The 17,711-nt window shown below is 49.8% G+C and overlaps 1 protein-coding gene across 2 annotated transcripts in view; it reads left to right on the plus strand.

The window, feature by feature from the left end:
* The window catches only part of LOC122389038 (zinc finger protein ush-like), an 87,811-nt gene that overhangs the window by 61,600 nt on the left and 8,500 nt on the right, over positions 1-17,711 (plus strand). For both annotated transcript variants that reach the window (XM_043380695.1, XM_043380694.1), the window contains exon 2: positions 14,638-15,075. In XM_043380695.1, coding sequence (XP_043236630.1) covers positions 14,638-15,075 — 438 coding nt within the window. The remainder of the gene's footprint in view (positions 1-14,637; positions 15,076-17,711) is intronic.

Raw genomic sequence — 17,711 nt, forward strand, 5'->3', positions numbered from 1 at the left:
GCCCGACAGTAAACTGGTAGACCTGATAGCGATGGCGACTCGTGTCTGCTGTAACTTGTTATCACGCCCGTTAGCACACATCAAACATTTACAGAGGCGAGACCGACTTCGAATTGGGCGCTAATATTGGCGCACATGGCACCTTTTCCTCACAGACGGATGCATAGCAATGGAAGTGAGTTTCTGCACAACTAAAATGGTCTCTTTAATCATTATAATAGCATGATGAATCAGTTGTAAGGCGTAAATATGTTAAACGGTGTATGGTGAGTTTAGCGAAGTTAACCTCCAATTCGACGTTTTGTCATTCTTCTTTTTTTCCAATAAATATGCAGGAACGATTACCTCATTTTTCATATTGTCGATCAAGTTGACCATTTTTATGGCATGCTACATGCAGAATGATGATCAAAAAGCAACGCCTATTCGCAATTGCATTGAAAACATGCAATCACGAGTAGCTGCTAGAACCCTTACGTTGTTGGTTGATTTGTGATGTTTTATGTTATGATATAAAAGTGATAGGTATAGGTTTATATCTTACGAAATCGACCTCAGTGCAGTGTAAACGGCTTACCGAACAAGGTGGCTTACTAAGCAGATAAGATATGGAATAGAAGGCTCGATTCTATTTGAATAACTCGATTTGACTATTGGCCCATGGCGTGCCTCAGTCTGTTTACTGTTCTTGCAGTATTCAGCAGGAATGTTTTAGAAACATGGACTGTTTGCTTCCCTGAGATGCAGCAGCGAAAAGTTGTCTGCATAGAGGGGAGTTGCGTTTTGATTTGGTATGAGGAAAGTGTATTTCTTTTTGCTCGTTTTTTTAATTTTATTTCCAGAGAGACCTACATAGCGGAATAGCTCAGTGAATAACGTTAAACTGAATTATCGCCCGGATCATTGTGGACCTGATGAGCCAAAGCAGCGCTGCCATTCAATATTTTATATTTACATTAATACATTAAAACGCCAATTTCTAACTTATCCATGATCACATTTTCGGCCCAATTCCGAAATGAATCGAATTATCATTAGCTAAATCCCGCTGCACCTCCATTTTCATCAGTGGCTGCCCTGATAGGCTGGCAAAGAACGCCGTTTCCATTAATTCACATTCAGTTTCCTTGGCGAATAACCTGATAGTGTCATCGTGCGAGATTAATACTCCCGTATCGCATCCGGCCAGTGGCTACAAATCTAGCCACCAATCATAGGCATAATCTGAAAAATATGACGCCACCAACTGAGGATATGCAGGGTAATAGGATTTCATTTCGGCGCCCCGGTCTCTGTCGCGTCTTGGCGGGGGCGGCGGCGGAGGGGGGGGGGGGCGGGCGGTGGGGGGGGTGGCAGGGGGAGGGACGAAGGGTGGAGCCCTCAGCCCAGGGTCGGGCCCCTGTCCAAATCGGGTTCCAGCTCACCACAGAGAGGCGTAGCTGTCAGGAACACACAAGTGACAGATGACCTGGGTGATAGAAGTCGATTGTCGTGTCCAATTTCGTCAGGTGCATCTGACGAAACGTGCGCTCCCGTCGCCCTGCGGGTTTCCGACTCCCGGGCACGGTGTTAAACCCGCTGTTGCGTGTTTGTCGGTGCGGTGCAAAATTTGCATGTCAAGTTCAGGAGGAGACCACGCGCACTGGAGCTCCGGAAGCGGCGAGCTGAAATAACAGGCCTGGAGTGGATATCATTGGCAGGAAAAATCCACCATCGAAACGATTGTTTTGGTCAAAAGCGAACGAAATGCTAAGAATCATGGATGCATGATTCATCATTGGTCCTATCTGTTCAGTGCTGAATATGTTGTTGGGTTTGTGAATCCGTGGTGCTTTGTTTATTATTCGTAATATTTTTTACATTTCAGGTTCCGCAAAACAGCTCCTTGTGCATACGTTTATCATCGTTAGTCTTTGATGAGCTATAGATGCATGCGCCGCGATGCGATCTCTAGGTCCATCTCTTTGTTGACTGTATATGGTTTGCTATCATGCCCTGAAATCTGTGGGGGTTTTGGCCATCAATCTGTTTCCTGCCACAGCCCGTAGCCCTCCCGTGGCACTATCTCAGATGTCTGTCCAAGCGGAGCCCACCCGTTTTAAGGCGCCCTACCAGAGGATCCCCCGAGCCCGATACGTGTATGTACGACCGTCCCAGACTTTTCTTTTTGGAAACATCCTATTAGAGATAAGGTCGTCTTAAATCGACGTACATTGACAGTTGGGGCATCTGTGGGCCGTGTACAGATAAGGATACCAACTGATGAGACGATACGCCCTCCCTCCGCCATCGCCGCGCTACACTCAACAGTGGGACACTGATTATTTTTTTTTCTTCTTCTATAAGACCTTAAACCCCTCGTTCCAGTTCAGCCGGTGCGCTAGACACTGAAGCCCATTTTCCGGGAACTGAAGCATACCAGTTATTGATGCCAGCTTGCCGTGTAATCGGCTGGAAGCGGCTAAAAACGCGCCCAATATGGTGACAGCACGGCGCGGCGGCGTGCGGCGTGCCTGCGCCGTTTGTGCACGACTTTGTTGGCACGTGCAGCGAGCGGCCCGCCCGCCGCCGACGGTCGACGACGTTTTCCGCCCTCGCGCCGCGAAAAAGTGGCCCGCAAAAATGGTCATCGTTGACTGTCCGATCCTATAAATTGGTGACGCGGTCCGTGGATAAGGAAACGACGCCGATACCGTGCCGGGCGGTGACAGCGGCACGGGTCGCGCTGACAGGCCGGACAGGTGACAGGTGCTGTCAGAATGTCGGTCTGCTGACGACTCTGCCACCAGGGAGATGTCAGATGAGTCAATTGTGACTCATTTATCAATGTTTCTTTGACTCTGAGGCCCTAGTTACTCTGGGAGAATAATTTCCCCTTATAAGGAGTAGCTAACTGGAGTGGTGAATCGAACATTTTGAAGGGATAACTTTAAGAATATATGTGATGGTTTGGAATGTTTTTGCGTATGAAAATATTTGCATGTCAATTATTATTTTCTTTAGTGTTATTTTCTCTTGTAATATTTGGTTAAATACTATCCATTGGTTAACCCTCGCCCTGGCAGGGCATTTTTCATAACACGGCCTGGCAGGGGGGGGGGGGTCGATGCGACCCCCCCCCCCTCGCGATTGGCTCCTATGGCACCTAGAAACACCAAATTTGGTAGGTAGGTGGGCCCCCTGGAGTTCTCGCCCCTGTGCAAATTTGGTTGCTCTAGGTCAATATTTAGGGGGGTTTTGGGGGGTATAAATGTAAAAATTTCGCTAAAAACAGGTCAAAAGTTTTTCGCTTATAACTTTTGATCTAATTAAGATAGAGCAAAAAGAAAAGCACCAGTGAACTCAGCACGTCAAGGCGCGTCGAATGATATACTTTTTAGCTTGTTTAAGTGTACTTAAAGTTTTTCTTAAATTTTAAGTAAACTTAAATTTATAAATTAAGTTCAAGTTAACCAAATTGCGTCATATCGTATATCATTCGATTCGGCTGATCACGAGGAACACAATGGTACCATTTTTTAAGCTCTAGCGTCATTATGTGCCAAGTTATTGACAAAAACGTCATTTGACCTCAGTTGACCTCATTTGACCTGACCCATGGATAAGTACACCAAACAAAGAAGCACCAAGTGACCTGCTGTTAAGTACTGTGATTTCAAAGCACAAAAATGATAGAACGAAGCGGATAACTCCAGTATTTTCCGAATTTAGTATTTTCCCATAGGCTTAACATTATGACGTAATGACCTCTAACTGACCTCAGGTCGGTGACCTCAACAAACCCGAACTATATGTTATACAACTCGGTGAACTTAGCACATCCTGAAAGTTTGAAGGAAATCAGTCCAAAACTGTGAGTTGGACAGGTGCAAAAAGAAAATTGAAATTTGACCATGACCTTGTACCGGTTTTTCTGACCTGGTGACCTGACCCAAGGTCATCCGGACCTGAAATTTTCAGGTCATATGTAAAAAGGTTGCCCCATAGGCTGTGCCAAATTTGGCGGCGCTGCGCGCCGCCGTTTTTACGCTATCTTCGAAAAACCTTAGGGGGGGGGGGTCGCATCGACCCCCCCCTGCCAGGGCGAGGGTTAAATACTATTGAGCCCCCCCCCCCCAAACATAATAAACATCAAATACTTTAATAGCAAACTTTGCATGATTATGACCGTTATATCAAACACAAGTGTTCTTTTTGTTGCTGGATCATAAACCAATCGGCTCAAAGCTCTTCCACGTTAGGCGGCACGGGCGGACATCGATAGCAGCGCCTCTATCGGTCAATAGGGAAAGCTGGGCTGTAGGCGACGAAATACCGGCTGAGTTGTCACACGTTGAATAGGTTTATAGACATCCGTCTTGTGAAAAAGTTGAACTTTTGCCTTCAATATTTCTACAGGCAATTTTAGAAGTGTCTTCACATAGATTACAACACCGTTTAGATTATTGTATTCACTTCAAGCCTTCCCTATTGTTCTTGATGATGCGGGAACTATTTCTAATTAGTATTTCTAGCTTAACCCGCGCCCTGGTGGGGGGGGGCTATTTTTTGCCCCCCCCCTCCAGACTTTTCGATATATCTCCAGAACCGCTGCGCCGATCGCCACCAAACTTTCAGTACCCTCTCGGACATCAATTTTACACATCGTGACTAAAAAATTTTCCAAAGGCTATGATAGGTTGGCTGGAAATGACGTCAGAGTGACGTCATGTTCTGCCGTTTTCGACCAAAAAAAGGGTTTCGCGGGAAGAGCTGTCAGGCCTAAAGCTTTGCAAATACAGAAAAACGATATGGACATAAAAGATGTAAAATTGACAGGGCTACAAAACTGCTATCTAGGATTTTTGAAATTTTTGGATTTTGACCCCCAAAAATAAAAAAATAGATTTTTTGAATATAATAACCGAAAAATCCAAAAAGTTTTTGAAGTTTCGCAAAAACCGGAATATATATGATAGTCCTTACCGCCTTCTATCCACATACCAAATTTGAGATTGATACCTCATTTTTTGGCGAAGTTATAGCGAAAAAACTGTTCAAAATTGATGACGTCAAATTTTCAAACTCAATTTTTAGCAATTCTAGACCCCGTAGCGCAAAACAAAGACCACCATTAGACTCCCCGTGACGAGCTGCATCGAATCAATACCCATTTTATGCAAAACTATCAACTTTAAAATTTGACCTTTCTTGACCTGACCTTGACCTGACCTTCACCAGAAAGTGACCTAAGCCGTACCTGATAGTCTTATAACCAACACCATTGAGTTGGAAATGAAAAATTGGCCATAAAACATGCATCGCACAACCTTAGTACCTAATGTTAGGTTCATGTGACCTGACCTCTGGGCTCTGACCCTTGGTGACCTGACCTGTGACCTGACCTGGTATTGTCAGTGACCTCTTATAGCAACATATGTACTAGGCAACTGACGCCCTATCGCTGATTCTCGACAAAATGCGTTTTCTTCGGTGTTATAGCGCATTCCCTAGATGACCCGTGAACGGTGAAACATGTCATCTTTGACCTGACCTGTGACGTCATCGGTGACCCCGAGGTCAATGAAATTTGGTTTCCCTCGACAAATTTGACAGGCCTTTCGAACGCCGTTTGAATTTTGAGGATCCGTCAAGTAGTTTCGGAGATACGAGGGGGGGGGGGCAAAAAATAGCCCCCCCCCCCCACCAGGTCGCGTTATAAACATACCCCACCAGGGCGCGGGTTAATAAAAGAACATATTGTGCAAACGATGAAAAAAGCATAGATGGAAGATTTCAAATGCAATTTTCTCTAGCAATTAATGGTAAATTCTCTACAGATCAAGGAAAAGATGCATGCTAACTGATAATTTAAAGTTTTTGGGGCCAGTTGTTTTCTTCTTTTCTTACGTCGCCCCAATGGCCGCGAATACACTTGTGATAACGCCTATCGAAGGGTGGCGCCGTTTCTGTAGTTTCAACGGACGCCGCGTGTACCGACCGCAGTGCGGGGGCGAAGGCGGGCCCCTGTGGATGAAAGTACCGATAAGCTGTGTAATTATTTGACCAAAGCCAGTGTCCGTTCCGGAGCCGATATAATCGGACCGATATTGTCCTACGATATCCCTGATCGGCGTCGTCTTCCCACCGGCCGGCCGGGCAGCTTTTCTTCCCGGCCCTGGCGCCGGCCGGCGCGGGAGATAGAGGTCGACAAGTGGCGATAGAGAGGAGAAAAATGACCTCCCGGTACCGATAGCCGGACACCAGACACAGATGATCAATGGACGTGCCGAGCGAAGCCGGCCGCCGCGGCAGTCGAGCTGTCGAAGCTGGGGCTGAGGTGTGCTGCAGCTCCACTGCGCAGAGCTGTCGATTTGTCGATGCTTCTGCTGAGGTGTAGTGCAGCTGGTTGGTCTCTTCACTGATTGTTTCTAGCCTATCCCTAGTGATTGATTCCCATATCAGATGATGAAACTTAAAAGTCGATGATTAAACTGTGATGAAGCCTTGCAATTATGGTGTAGAAAAAAAGAAGAGAACGGGCATGAGTGAATGCTTCGACAACATTCATCAAATTGAAGTGTGTCGATATCGATCTTAAAAGCTCTTGTGCCACCCAGCCGAGGGAACGAAGTACGGATGATACCGTATAGGTGAAAGATCATTGTTGGCCAAATATCGTTTTCATTGAGTGGAATATGTAATAATATGATGGATAAGCGCTCTATGTATATGACAAAATGATCATTGAAATGCCGTATTTTGAACTTCGTGTTTACGTCACACTTACCGACTGAATTGTAAATAGGTTTATGCTATTTTTGCACAATGATATCATTCGATGTAACAAAAAAAAAAAACTCTTTGAACAGTTCTATCTCAGGAATCAGAGTGTTTGCAACTGATGATTAAACTCCGTTGTAGGCAATCTGAAAGGGATGACGTTTCGTCCACAACACTTCTTATCTCCGATATCCCTTCCTCTTACTTCAGCCTCTATCGAATGGCGCCAGCGGCTGCGGCCCGGTCTGGTTCCGTCCCGTCCAGGCCCGATCCGCACGCACCAGTGAGCCTTCCAGCGCGCTTTTTACGACGGCCTTATCACAGCCGGCCGGCGCCTGGCCGCTGCCTTATCAGCGTTGGACGCCCGCGCCGCCCGCGACGTCAGCGACGCCGCCACGGCGGGGGCGGGGGTGGTGGCGGCGGCGGCGGCGGCGGCGGCGGCAGCGGCGGTGGCAACAATGCTATATCAATGCTGGTGGCGATTGGTTCGTTGCCGCATTCTGATAACGGCTCTGGTTAGCTGGACGGACAATAGCCAGCGGTGCCCCGTCCCCCTCCGAGAAGAGATAGAGCACCCCCGGTCCCGTTGCCCCGTCGTCGTCGTTGCTGCAGCTATCGTCGCGGCCGATACCTCGGACGGTGGCGGCAGCGACGCCAGATAAGAGAGAAGGGTGGGGATGCAGATAACGGCCGCTAGAGTCGCTGCCTCGGCAGATACGCTTCACACGCAAATGCAGGGCGAGGGAAAAAGTGGCCGAGCGCCGCAGAGTGTGGCTGAGTGATGGTATCGTGATGGAGAGAGGGGGTAGAGGGGGAGAGGGGTCGCTTCTGGGCAGGTCCAGTCCGGTATGTGCCATAACTGGTGGGCGGGACTCGGCCTGACTGGGCCGCTGTTCAGCCTATCTTCTAACCTCAGCTACTCAATGGGGCCTCCAGCTAGGATCAATGTGACGGTTGCCTGAAATTCGCTCGAGGCAATAGATGTTTTAAGCCCAGGCACACTTCTCACTGCTGATTAGTTTTCGGCTATAGTTCTTATGCCACAATGATTCCATTATGTTGATTAGTGTTTTACGTAATTTTGCAACGCACATTGAATTGTTTTAATTTCCTCAAGCCGCTTATCTGACAAATCCAGCATTTCCCACATACCTTCAACCGCATCGCTGACAGTCCATCTCTGGGAGCGTCAGCAATCAGCGCCGACTGATTGATATTAGCAACGACCAACGCATGGCCTACACTTTGGATCTCTTTGGAGCCTCAGAAACTCTGAAGCTGCCGCTGTGCCGCAGTGTCGCTGTGCCACTAAGAGCCGCTGAGGGCTGCAGGACCTCTGGGTCTCTGTCCATTGCCGCTGTCCACTGGATCGCTGCCTCTGGGCTGCTTAGGGCCGCTGGGCCGCTGTCTTTCCCCGCTGTCCGCCACCGCCGGTCCGCTGGAGCCGCTGCCTGGTCCGTTGTCCAGTGCCACTGGACCGCTGGGCCGCTGTCCACTGTCCACTGCTGCTACCGCTGGGCTGTTGGGCCGCCGTCCGCTGCAAGATGATAAGCGTTCGGCGCGGCGCGTGTGCCGCGGCAGCTTTGACCCGTCGATCGCAATTCAATGAAGTGGATAGTTGTGTCGTCGGCCAATGGGTATCGCGTGTCGGGGCGCGAACTGCGATCGGCGGCGCCGGCGACCGATAGCCGGCCAGAGGAGCCACCGCGTGTCGGTTTGAGGACGCTCTCGCGATCGACCTCGGATGAGGCGGGACGGTTAGAGACTAGAGAGTGACTGGGTATGACACGGCCGGTGGGCCGGGCGGATTGTGGGGTCGTCCGAGCAGGTTCCGTTGAACAGTTTAACCCTCGCCGGCCGAGGGGGGGGGCGGGTGCCGCCCCCCCCCCATAGGGTTTTTTCGCGATAGCTCCGAACACGCTGGCGATAGAGAGCTGAAACTTGGCATACCTGACCTTTGATCCAAGCCGGATCTTTTGACACCAACCGCATTTTTGGGTCAGGTCAGGTCACTGACCTATGACGTCATAGGTGAACCTCTGCACGATCTTCAGATGTCGCAACTTCGTAACGCCCTCACTGCCAGAGGAGATGTCACAGGGAAATGAAACTTGCAGGATCTAGTATCCATTATGAGTCCCACAACTTGTATATCTCGGATTTTTCCTAGAGGTCATATGAGGTCAGGTCATTTTCGTGACCTCACCATTATAAGTCAATGGGGGAAAATGAAAACTGCTATTCTGGCGCCGGGAACGATCTCCAACTATCTCAAGCACACAGAATCGTGATTTGATGCACTCCTTGCAAGGTAAGATGCGTCACTTTTGCAATGTTGACCTTGCGTGACGTCATTTATGACGTCATCAAGGTCATATTAGTTTTTCGTCAATAACTCTTGATCAAATTGGGGTAGCGAGTCGGGAAAGCCACCAATGGACTCAGGAAGACCTGCCGAATCGAATGATATGCGACATGACCTATTTCGACCAACTTCGTGACCTGGGGGTGCTGACCTGACCTTGACCTGAGGTCAACACCCCAAGTTGACCTGACCCGGACAGAAAGTATATCATTCGACGCGCCTGAGCGAGACGAACACGATGCTGCCAAAATCGGCGCTCGGCGGCCGTTTTTTGCGAAGTTATTCACCAAAAACTGAACCGTACCTTGGGGCACTTGACCTGACCTCAGAGGTCACCGGTTGACCTAGGACCTTAAAATCGGGTACCAATCTCTGCGTCTCGTAACGGCGCACACGCTCGTTTTTTCCGCGACGCGCTAGCTCCACCAGGGGCGAAACGGCGAGGGGGGGGGTCGTACCCGCCCCCCCCCCTCGGCCGGCGCGTATGTAGAAAACCAATAGGTCCGGCGAGGGTTAAAGGAGCGGCAGTAGCTCCTGGTGGTTGTAACTGCTGAGCTACGTTGTTCTTCATGTAGAACTGGTGCAAGTTTGGGGAATTATTTAGGGCTCAGGCCATGCTTTCCGTGATCCTTTGTTGTCTTTGTTTCTGTCACTTACGTGTCGTGCTCTGACGTAATTCCAGTATTATAGTAGGCACTCCGAAAATAAAATTCGTCAGTGAATATCAACCAAGCATGCACGCAGAGTTTGAGGAATATTTCCTCTGGGTAGTGCATACTCAATGCTTGTGCATACTGAGCATCCAATTCCTTTATGTGGTCCTGAATACCGTAATGCACAATGCACAAGCCCTATCAGTTCCAACACCTCAGGCATGCCGTTTGAACGGTCTCCAGCGCCCTGTTCTGGCACAGGTCCGTCTGAATGTTGAGTGACCTCCCCACCCCTAGTGTGACGCCTCGGGTGACACGGCGGGCCCCTATCGCACCCACTAATTCATTTGATCCCCATCACACTAATGGAATAATGAATAATGACCGGCTTATTCCCGCCGTGGCCCTATGATTCATTACTGGCCGGGCCGTCGCCGGCAATTCGCGTGTAATCACGAACCAGCCCGAGACGCTGTCGAGGGGGTTCACGGTGGGAGGACGGGGGGGGGGGGGGCATGAGCCGAGGATGATCCGTTGCGTTGGTTTGGATAGTATATGCTAATAATGTAGGCTGAGTCATCTAAAGTTATCTTCATGGTGGTGATAGATGGTCTGAAATTGGTTGTTGCAGATTGTTCGGAGGGCTAGAACTATGCAACCTGTTGCAGCTAAGATCAGTTATCGATCGCTAATTCCGTCCTATCGACTGTAGATTGTCAATGCAATGCATCAGTTACAGTCTCGAACATTTCTCACTCAGCAAGTCGAACTAGTCCTTAGTTCAGTCTACTTGGTCCAGACTGATACCGGGTGTTCCGCAACTATAGCTCGACGTCCTGCTTTGCCCTGTCGTTTGGCTGCACGCTATCTGCGCTTTAGCTGTAAGTGACGGGTCGTTTGGACCGCAGGTGACCTGCCGTTTAGCTGCAGGTCACTTGTCGTTTAACCGCAGGCTACCTTCCGTTTAGCTGCAGGTGACGGGTCGTTTGACCGCAGGTGACCCGCCGTTTATCTGCGATTGAGCTGCAGGTGACCGGTCATTGTGTCATGCAGTATCATTGTATATCTTATGGTCAGAGAGGTGGGCAGCCACGATCTCCACGGCTCTGCTCCGCCACAACCGTGACCGCTTCCCGGTCCCATCAATCGGCCGTAGGCAGCACGGATTTGTCAACGCTCTGGACTAGCATCGAGCCAGCTTTATGTACGGCCGATATCAGTGCAATCGGTGTGCACAGAGCTTCGTCCGACGATATACGGTGTCGAGAGGAACGCCAGACAGGACGTCCGTCGTCTCGACGACAGCGGAGACACATAGAGACAGACTGCGCCTGATCGACGCCTAATGGGCAATTACTATTGGGGACATTTGATAGGAGATGGGTGCGATTTGTTAACGGGGCGCGGTGCGGCTTCGGGAGATAATAGGATGCAGTGTTAGTGAACGGGGGGAGATTCGTGGAGGAGGAAAATGTCCTTTGGATAAGGATGATCATGTGTCTTGTGTGTGTAAACACATAGAGGAAGTTGTTGGTAAGATAGGGTATCTTCCCGCCGGGACTCACCGATTTCAATGTGTCATGTGTTGATTTATGCAGCCATGAGTCGGTGGTTGTGTCGCAACTCTGAGCCACTGCGTTCAGGAGGGACACCCGGCTCATTTCAGTGGTCCAAGATGATTATCAAACTTCCTGGAAGCGACACCGATCGATTAAAACATACGGGGAGACATGTTGCTGGCGAACCGTGTAGCCTCATCAAATATTCATGTGCGGACGGATTCTAATCTCTCAGGTCACGAGTGCTGGTGAGGTGTCATTACATTCATCGCAAACCCCAATCTAGACCCGGCTTGACCTGGCGTGTCACGGGGCGTTCTATTTTTCAGACCACTTCCGCTCTAGTGTTCTGAACCTCAGTGCAAAGGTGTCGGTCAGGCTATGTATTTTACATGGCTGCGGCGCCGCTGCCCAGCGGAGCGCCGTGCCGAGGTGTTGGGTGCTTGGAGCTGGCTCAGCGGCCCAGGTGGCGCCCCCTGGGCGGACCAGCAGGGGGCGGCGCCGACGGCTCCTCCGCCAATGGCCTGGCCGGTCGCTGCCATCTCTGCCCCGATCGCGCGATCGCACTAACACCGCACGCTACACATGGCACAGCGCGGCGTGGCAGGCAGACCGCGCGCGCCGCGGCGCCCTGTTCCACGCCGTAATTGCAACGAGTGCGCCGATCGCGCCGCCAGACAACCGTCTCTGGCGCGCCGCCACTGTCGCTGCCAATGATATGCGAGGCCGCAGTCCGTTTCTGTGGTGACTGTATCTCTCCCGACGACATATCCCATCCTGTTCAGATATACAACGCTCGGCGGCGCTCTGGCGGCGAGAAGCGGCGCAGAGCGGCTCCGGCGCCCGAAACGCCAGATATCGGTCTATGGTAATTGTCGGAGAGACACGAACAGTGTCCGAAACGCTCAAGTGAACATATCATAGCGTTTTCTATCCAATCACCTTGTCGTTCTTCGTCCGGCAGAATTTTAACGGCATCGTCACGGGTGATAGGCGATGATATCAGTTCAGAAAGTTTTCAGTCACCTTGTTGGGGCGTTGTGGTCGACAAGTCGCGTAATGATGGGGTGGGATCTAGTGAGAGGCTGGCATTTTATTGGGTCGGTCGTCCTAGGTGCTAAGGGCCTAATCAGCTAAGATTCGCTGCTTCTGGATGCGGCACCTGGCAGCCTCCCGCACGGCACTGAAAACGTGCATAGCCTGCTGAGGCTGTGCTACACCCAGTGTTCACTGTTCACCACCATACCACGCTGCCGTGAGCGTTAACAAACGGTCTCCTCCCGCTCAGCACGGCCGGTCGATGGCTCAGTATCTCACAGCTCCCTGCCGTACCAACGACCGCAATGTGCTCTGAGATGAACGTTACGACCGTCCGTCCACGGCACCGGACGGACCAGGGGTGGGCCCACAGAACGGATCACTCCAATCAGAATCAGGCGCCCGCTGATCGGAGCGCGATTCCGGGTCAGTTTGGAGTCAATTGTCGACGATTAACGCCCCAGGGGCTGATGAAGGGAGGGGAGAGCCAACACTATCATGGTCGTTATGTGTGAAACCGATCGACACCCTGCCGTAGATAACGACCACTCTAAAACCGGTTAAAGCGAGCAGCTCATGTCTGAATGGCCGATTTCAAGCCCTTCCATCCATTGTTGTCGTTTAAGAGCGGATAAAGACTGAGACAAGCAGATCAAGCTGATGGTAGGACCATACAACCTGTCAGAAAGATACGGAAGGCAGGTCAGATCAGGCGTAGGGCGTGAGAGAAGTGGTTACCTACTGGTCAGCGATGAGCGGATTCTGCAGGTTTGAGTTGTCGTGATCACCTCTCGACACACACCAAGATGAAAATGACGACTGCTAGGTGCCAATGGGTGCCGCAACTGCGTCTTTGGCTTAGTGATAATGTATGAATTTTTTTTTAATACGAGAGGTTCATACAGATTCGCTTAGCAATGCTGCCGCCTGGTAGTATTCGGCGCTCGGTTGAACATATTATCTGCAGTTTGGACAGCAGTAAATATAAATTAAAGTAGACGCAGCTAGAAAATAGCTACACAAATAAGGGATTATGACCTGTAGAGTGTAGACCTATTTATTTTAACGACATATTTAGATAGTTTAATCCAAGATGGCCATCAGTAACTGGGTAGCAGCTGGGTCATCCGTGACGACTTGGCACTGCTCAATGCAGACCCAACAATCACCAACAGCCCTTTGACACATTGCAACTGAGACATCAACACTAAAAAATGGGCGTCCAGCTCCGGGCTGGAATCTGAGAGCCGATAGCCGTGTAGGCCAGTCGCCGGTGCCGTCCTATTTTTCACCAGACGCTGATCGCTATCCCGTCACATGTACTACAAATGTCACAAGATATTGCTCTATGTTTTTATGCAGGCTTATGAGCGATGGCGTTGCCACAAGGCGGCCAGATTGCATACAGAAGTGAGCGAGAAGAGAAACTCATGCCATATCGGGTGGCGGCCAATCATGATCGAAGGCTTTGTGGTCTGGCACCCTCCTTTGATTGGTACATTAAGTTATGTTGTGCTCCTGGGCTCTATCAATGGCTTCGATTGGCGTGCACTGTTGAGTGTATTTTGTGTCTGATTGAACCCACAAATAACGATTCTATTTCGTGGGTGCAATACTGCCAGTCGGCATAATGCCAGCTGCATAATCAAACCGTGCGAGGAGAAGCTCAGTTGAAGTATTCTGCAATGAATATGTATGTAACTAAGCAGAATTTCTGTTGCAAAGGATGCGCTATCACTTATGACCGAAGGAGCGGACGGGGAGACGGTCATCTCGCCTCTCGGGGAGACGGTCACCTGCATGTCTGAGAGAAACAGTCACTGATGTAGGAGATTCTTCGTTGTTGTTGTCCCACCAGTAATGTTTTGATCGCTTTGACTTTTGCGTATTTTGGTGCTTACTTTATAAAAAATAGCGGTATGCTAACGAGCTCGGCCTGTCGTTCATGTCGAGCCACCCTGTCTCACGTCAGGGCACCGACACCAGGCTGGTGCTACCACGCTGACACCACGCTGGTGTCGCCACCTGCATTGGTGCTGCTCTACACCGCCACCTACTTCACCCATACCAAGCAGCTCTGGTCCATGCAAGACGTGCATTTCCACAGCAAAGGGGTCATGTCTATGAACGCTAATCAACGCTTATTCATGATATTGTTTTCACCCTCTGCTGTTATTTATATCAAGAAAGAGTACATGTGTGTACGTTTAAAAAGGAATTTCAGGACATATTGCTGACGTGTTTCTCCTTTTGATTTCAGACCATTCGGAGGAGGAGGAAGAGAACCTTCACACTGTCCCCGACATCAAGTCTGAGCCGGCGCTGTCCAGCTCGGGACGGACCGACAGGAGCACATCTCCAGAGAAGGAGAGGCTGGCGGAAGAGACGGCGTCCACCGACCGGGAGCCCTCCCCGTCTCCTGCTGCGGATCCCGGCTCCGCCGCCGCGGAGCCTGCTGCCGAGCGCCCGCCGACCGAGGCTGCTGATTCTCGCAGTCCGCCGCTAGGTGGCTCTCCGGACCGGCCGCTAGATGGCAGGAGCAGCACAGTGACGCCGCCCGACCCTGCGATGTTCGTCTCGGCTGAGATCAAATCGGAGCCAGGCAGCCCGCGAGGAGAGCGAAGGAGCCCGCAGAGGGCCAGTACGAGTCCTTCATCGGCACAGCCGACTTACCTTCCGATGCTGCCTGGACTGCAGAGTAAGTGAAACTGATTGTCCGACTGAGCTGAGCCTACATTCATTCATGTGTGCACCAATTACGATAAAAGTTCCATCAGCGGATGCTCTCAGGGATAGTCGATGATGCATCACATTTTGAGGGGGTTGCTTGTGAATGACATAAGACATTCCAAAGATGTACCGAAGGCTCCCTCCTAAACATTACGGCTCTATCTCTACGGCTCCTTCTCCTCCCTCTTTCCATAGTCCATACCATACCCCTCTCCCTCTCGTCCTCGTTCCCCCTGTGCCCTCTCCCCTCCCACCCACCAGTCCCATTCTCTTTCCACACTCTCTCGTCCTTTCTCTCTTCTTCTCCCACTCATTCTCGTCCCTCATCTCTTCCTCTTTCTCCCTCTCCTGGTCTCCTCCCGGGTGGTTAGCACAAGGATCGATGTGCCATCTGCACACGGGCGTAGTGTTACCTCAGATTGGCAGTATCCTCGCACCGTTAGCACGCTCCTTGTGACGTGCGTGACGTCATCCTCCCAAACACGTGCTATGTCACGTGCCGTTCTGTATGAAAGACGGATGGCAGGTTTGCTCTCAAGCTGGTCCGCCTAAATCCCTACAAATCGCACGGCCATTATCTCATCAAGGCGGCAGAATTACCTGCAAATTTTGACTGACTGATTTGCATTTGCCTTTAACGTTCTTTTCTCATTTCTGAGGTCACATATATATTGCGTTTGTTTTGTTATTACTTCTATTACCCATTGCTGTGATGACACATGACATCACATGACACATGACACATGACACGCCGCGCGGAATTATCTGAGGTGGTGTGGTCGCTGAGAGAGGCAGAGTGGTGTTTTCCAATCTACTGCGTCTGAACCGGACCAAACCGGCTCACACCAGCCCCAGTCGCCTCAGGGGTGCACCATTGCGTCTGGCATCCTTGTCTCTGTGCCACAGTTTCTGTGGAAAAGTCACACTTGGCTGGACTCGTTCGCTGAACGCGATATTGGTCTGATGCCCCGGTAACTCCGACTCTAGACACATTTTCGACTCAAAGTGCGTGACTCTCCAGGCGTGTTTAATTCAATTTGACCCCTGTCGCGAAGAAGCGGCTGCACTGATAAATGTGCTTGCACGTGCAGAAGTGCGCTGAGTCTTATCTTTCTATTAAATGGATGCAGACATTCGACCACCCATGCTTCGGGGAATCACATGTTGAATGCCTCAATAGCTTGTTCTTGCCAAGCGTCATTTGACGGGGCCAACTAACTGTGTTGGAGCAGAACGTCACTGAGACATTTTACTGCATCGGTTCAGTCGAACAGGCGTAAAATTGTTATTTTCAAATATCGTCTGAAATAATCGAAGCATCGGCAATCCATATATATTTCAATATCTTTTCCATGTTCTCGAGAAGGGCATTTAAAAATTTGAAAAACTTTTCATATAAGCCAGTAAAAACCTTTTACGTAAGAAGTAAGTGCGATAACTCAGGGTCTGAACGCGGGGCTCGTTTGTCCCCCTGACTCCCACCCGGGGGTCGGAGCGTGGCACCGCGCCGGCCGGACGACAGTGAACGGAGCACTGGAGGCTTTCAGATGATATGAAGCGTCGATGGATGATTGGCGACGCTCTATATCCGCTAGCCGGCTCATTTCCTTCGACCGAGAATAAAGGAAGTTATCGGGATCGAATGGGAGAAATCGAGGCATCACAGCTATGATAGAATGCCATCCAGACTCAGCTGCTGCACGTTAGAAAGGATTCGGAGATGGCCGAAGTCAACGTTACCACCAATGATTGAAAATGCATAACTCCTTTTGATAATTCATCACAGAAGCTTTGTTGAAAGATTAACATCAGGCATATTACCTACATTTTTGAAGGTTCTCTATGTTGCCCATAATGGTGGTTGCTGGCGGGGTGTCTTCCGGAAATTGCCACTACCTTGCAACGATTACTTCGGGTTTTGATAAAGAGCGTGACAAATATTGTGGTCTGGTAGACACCAATGCAGTATCAGGAATCACAATAACTGCCCTATTCACTCTTTTGTCCATCGACCCTTGCACTGCAGTGCATCGAATCATGTTTTCCTATTGACATTTATGAGTATAGGCATAATACAAATTCATGTCATTACAACTACCTACTGAAGAGCAGGCTGAAATTATAATTTAATTAGTATGGATTGACTCTGGCTGTGCTACTATACAGAATAAAAAGTCCTTATGCTGTGTATTTTTTGGAAATCACTCATCCGTACATACCCCTTGGCATGGGGCTAACAAGCCTGCTTCATTTTAACTTGGCAATCACTTGAGTCGATGCTCTTTCAGTTTTTGAATCAACACTCGGAGATAGCATGATTTCAGCCATTTCAGTGATAGTTGCTGTCAGTTGAATGGCCTCCGATTTTCAGCACAAGAGACCTGCCGCATCTAATGACATTTTCTGAATGCTCTGGTTCTGGAAAGGACTGGTAAAGATGACGACATATTTTCCGTCAATATCAAGAGATGAAAATTCTGAAAAGACACATAAAAGATGGTGTCTTATATACGCACTACGCAGCTGTGATCTGGACCTTTATAAACCCAGGTTTCATCACTCAAACTAGTTAAGTTAATTGCTCGAGCTGATATCATAGCTCAC

This window comes from Amphibalanus amphitrite, unplaced genomic scaffold, assembly GCF_019059575.1.
Source record: "Amphibalanus amphitrite isolate SeventyFive unplaced genomic scaffold, NRLGWU_Aamphi_draft 000342F_arrow, whole genome shotgun sequence".
Taxonomy (NCBI): domain Eukaryota; kingdom Metazoa; phylum Arthropoda; class Thecostraca; order Balanomorpha; family Balanidae; genus Amphibalanus; species Amphibalanus amphitrite.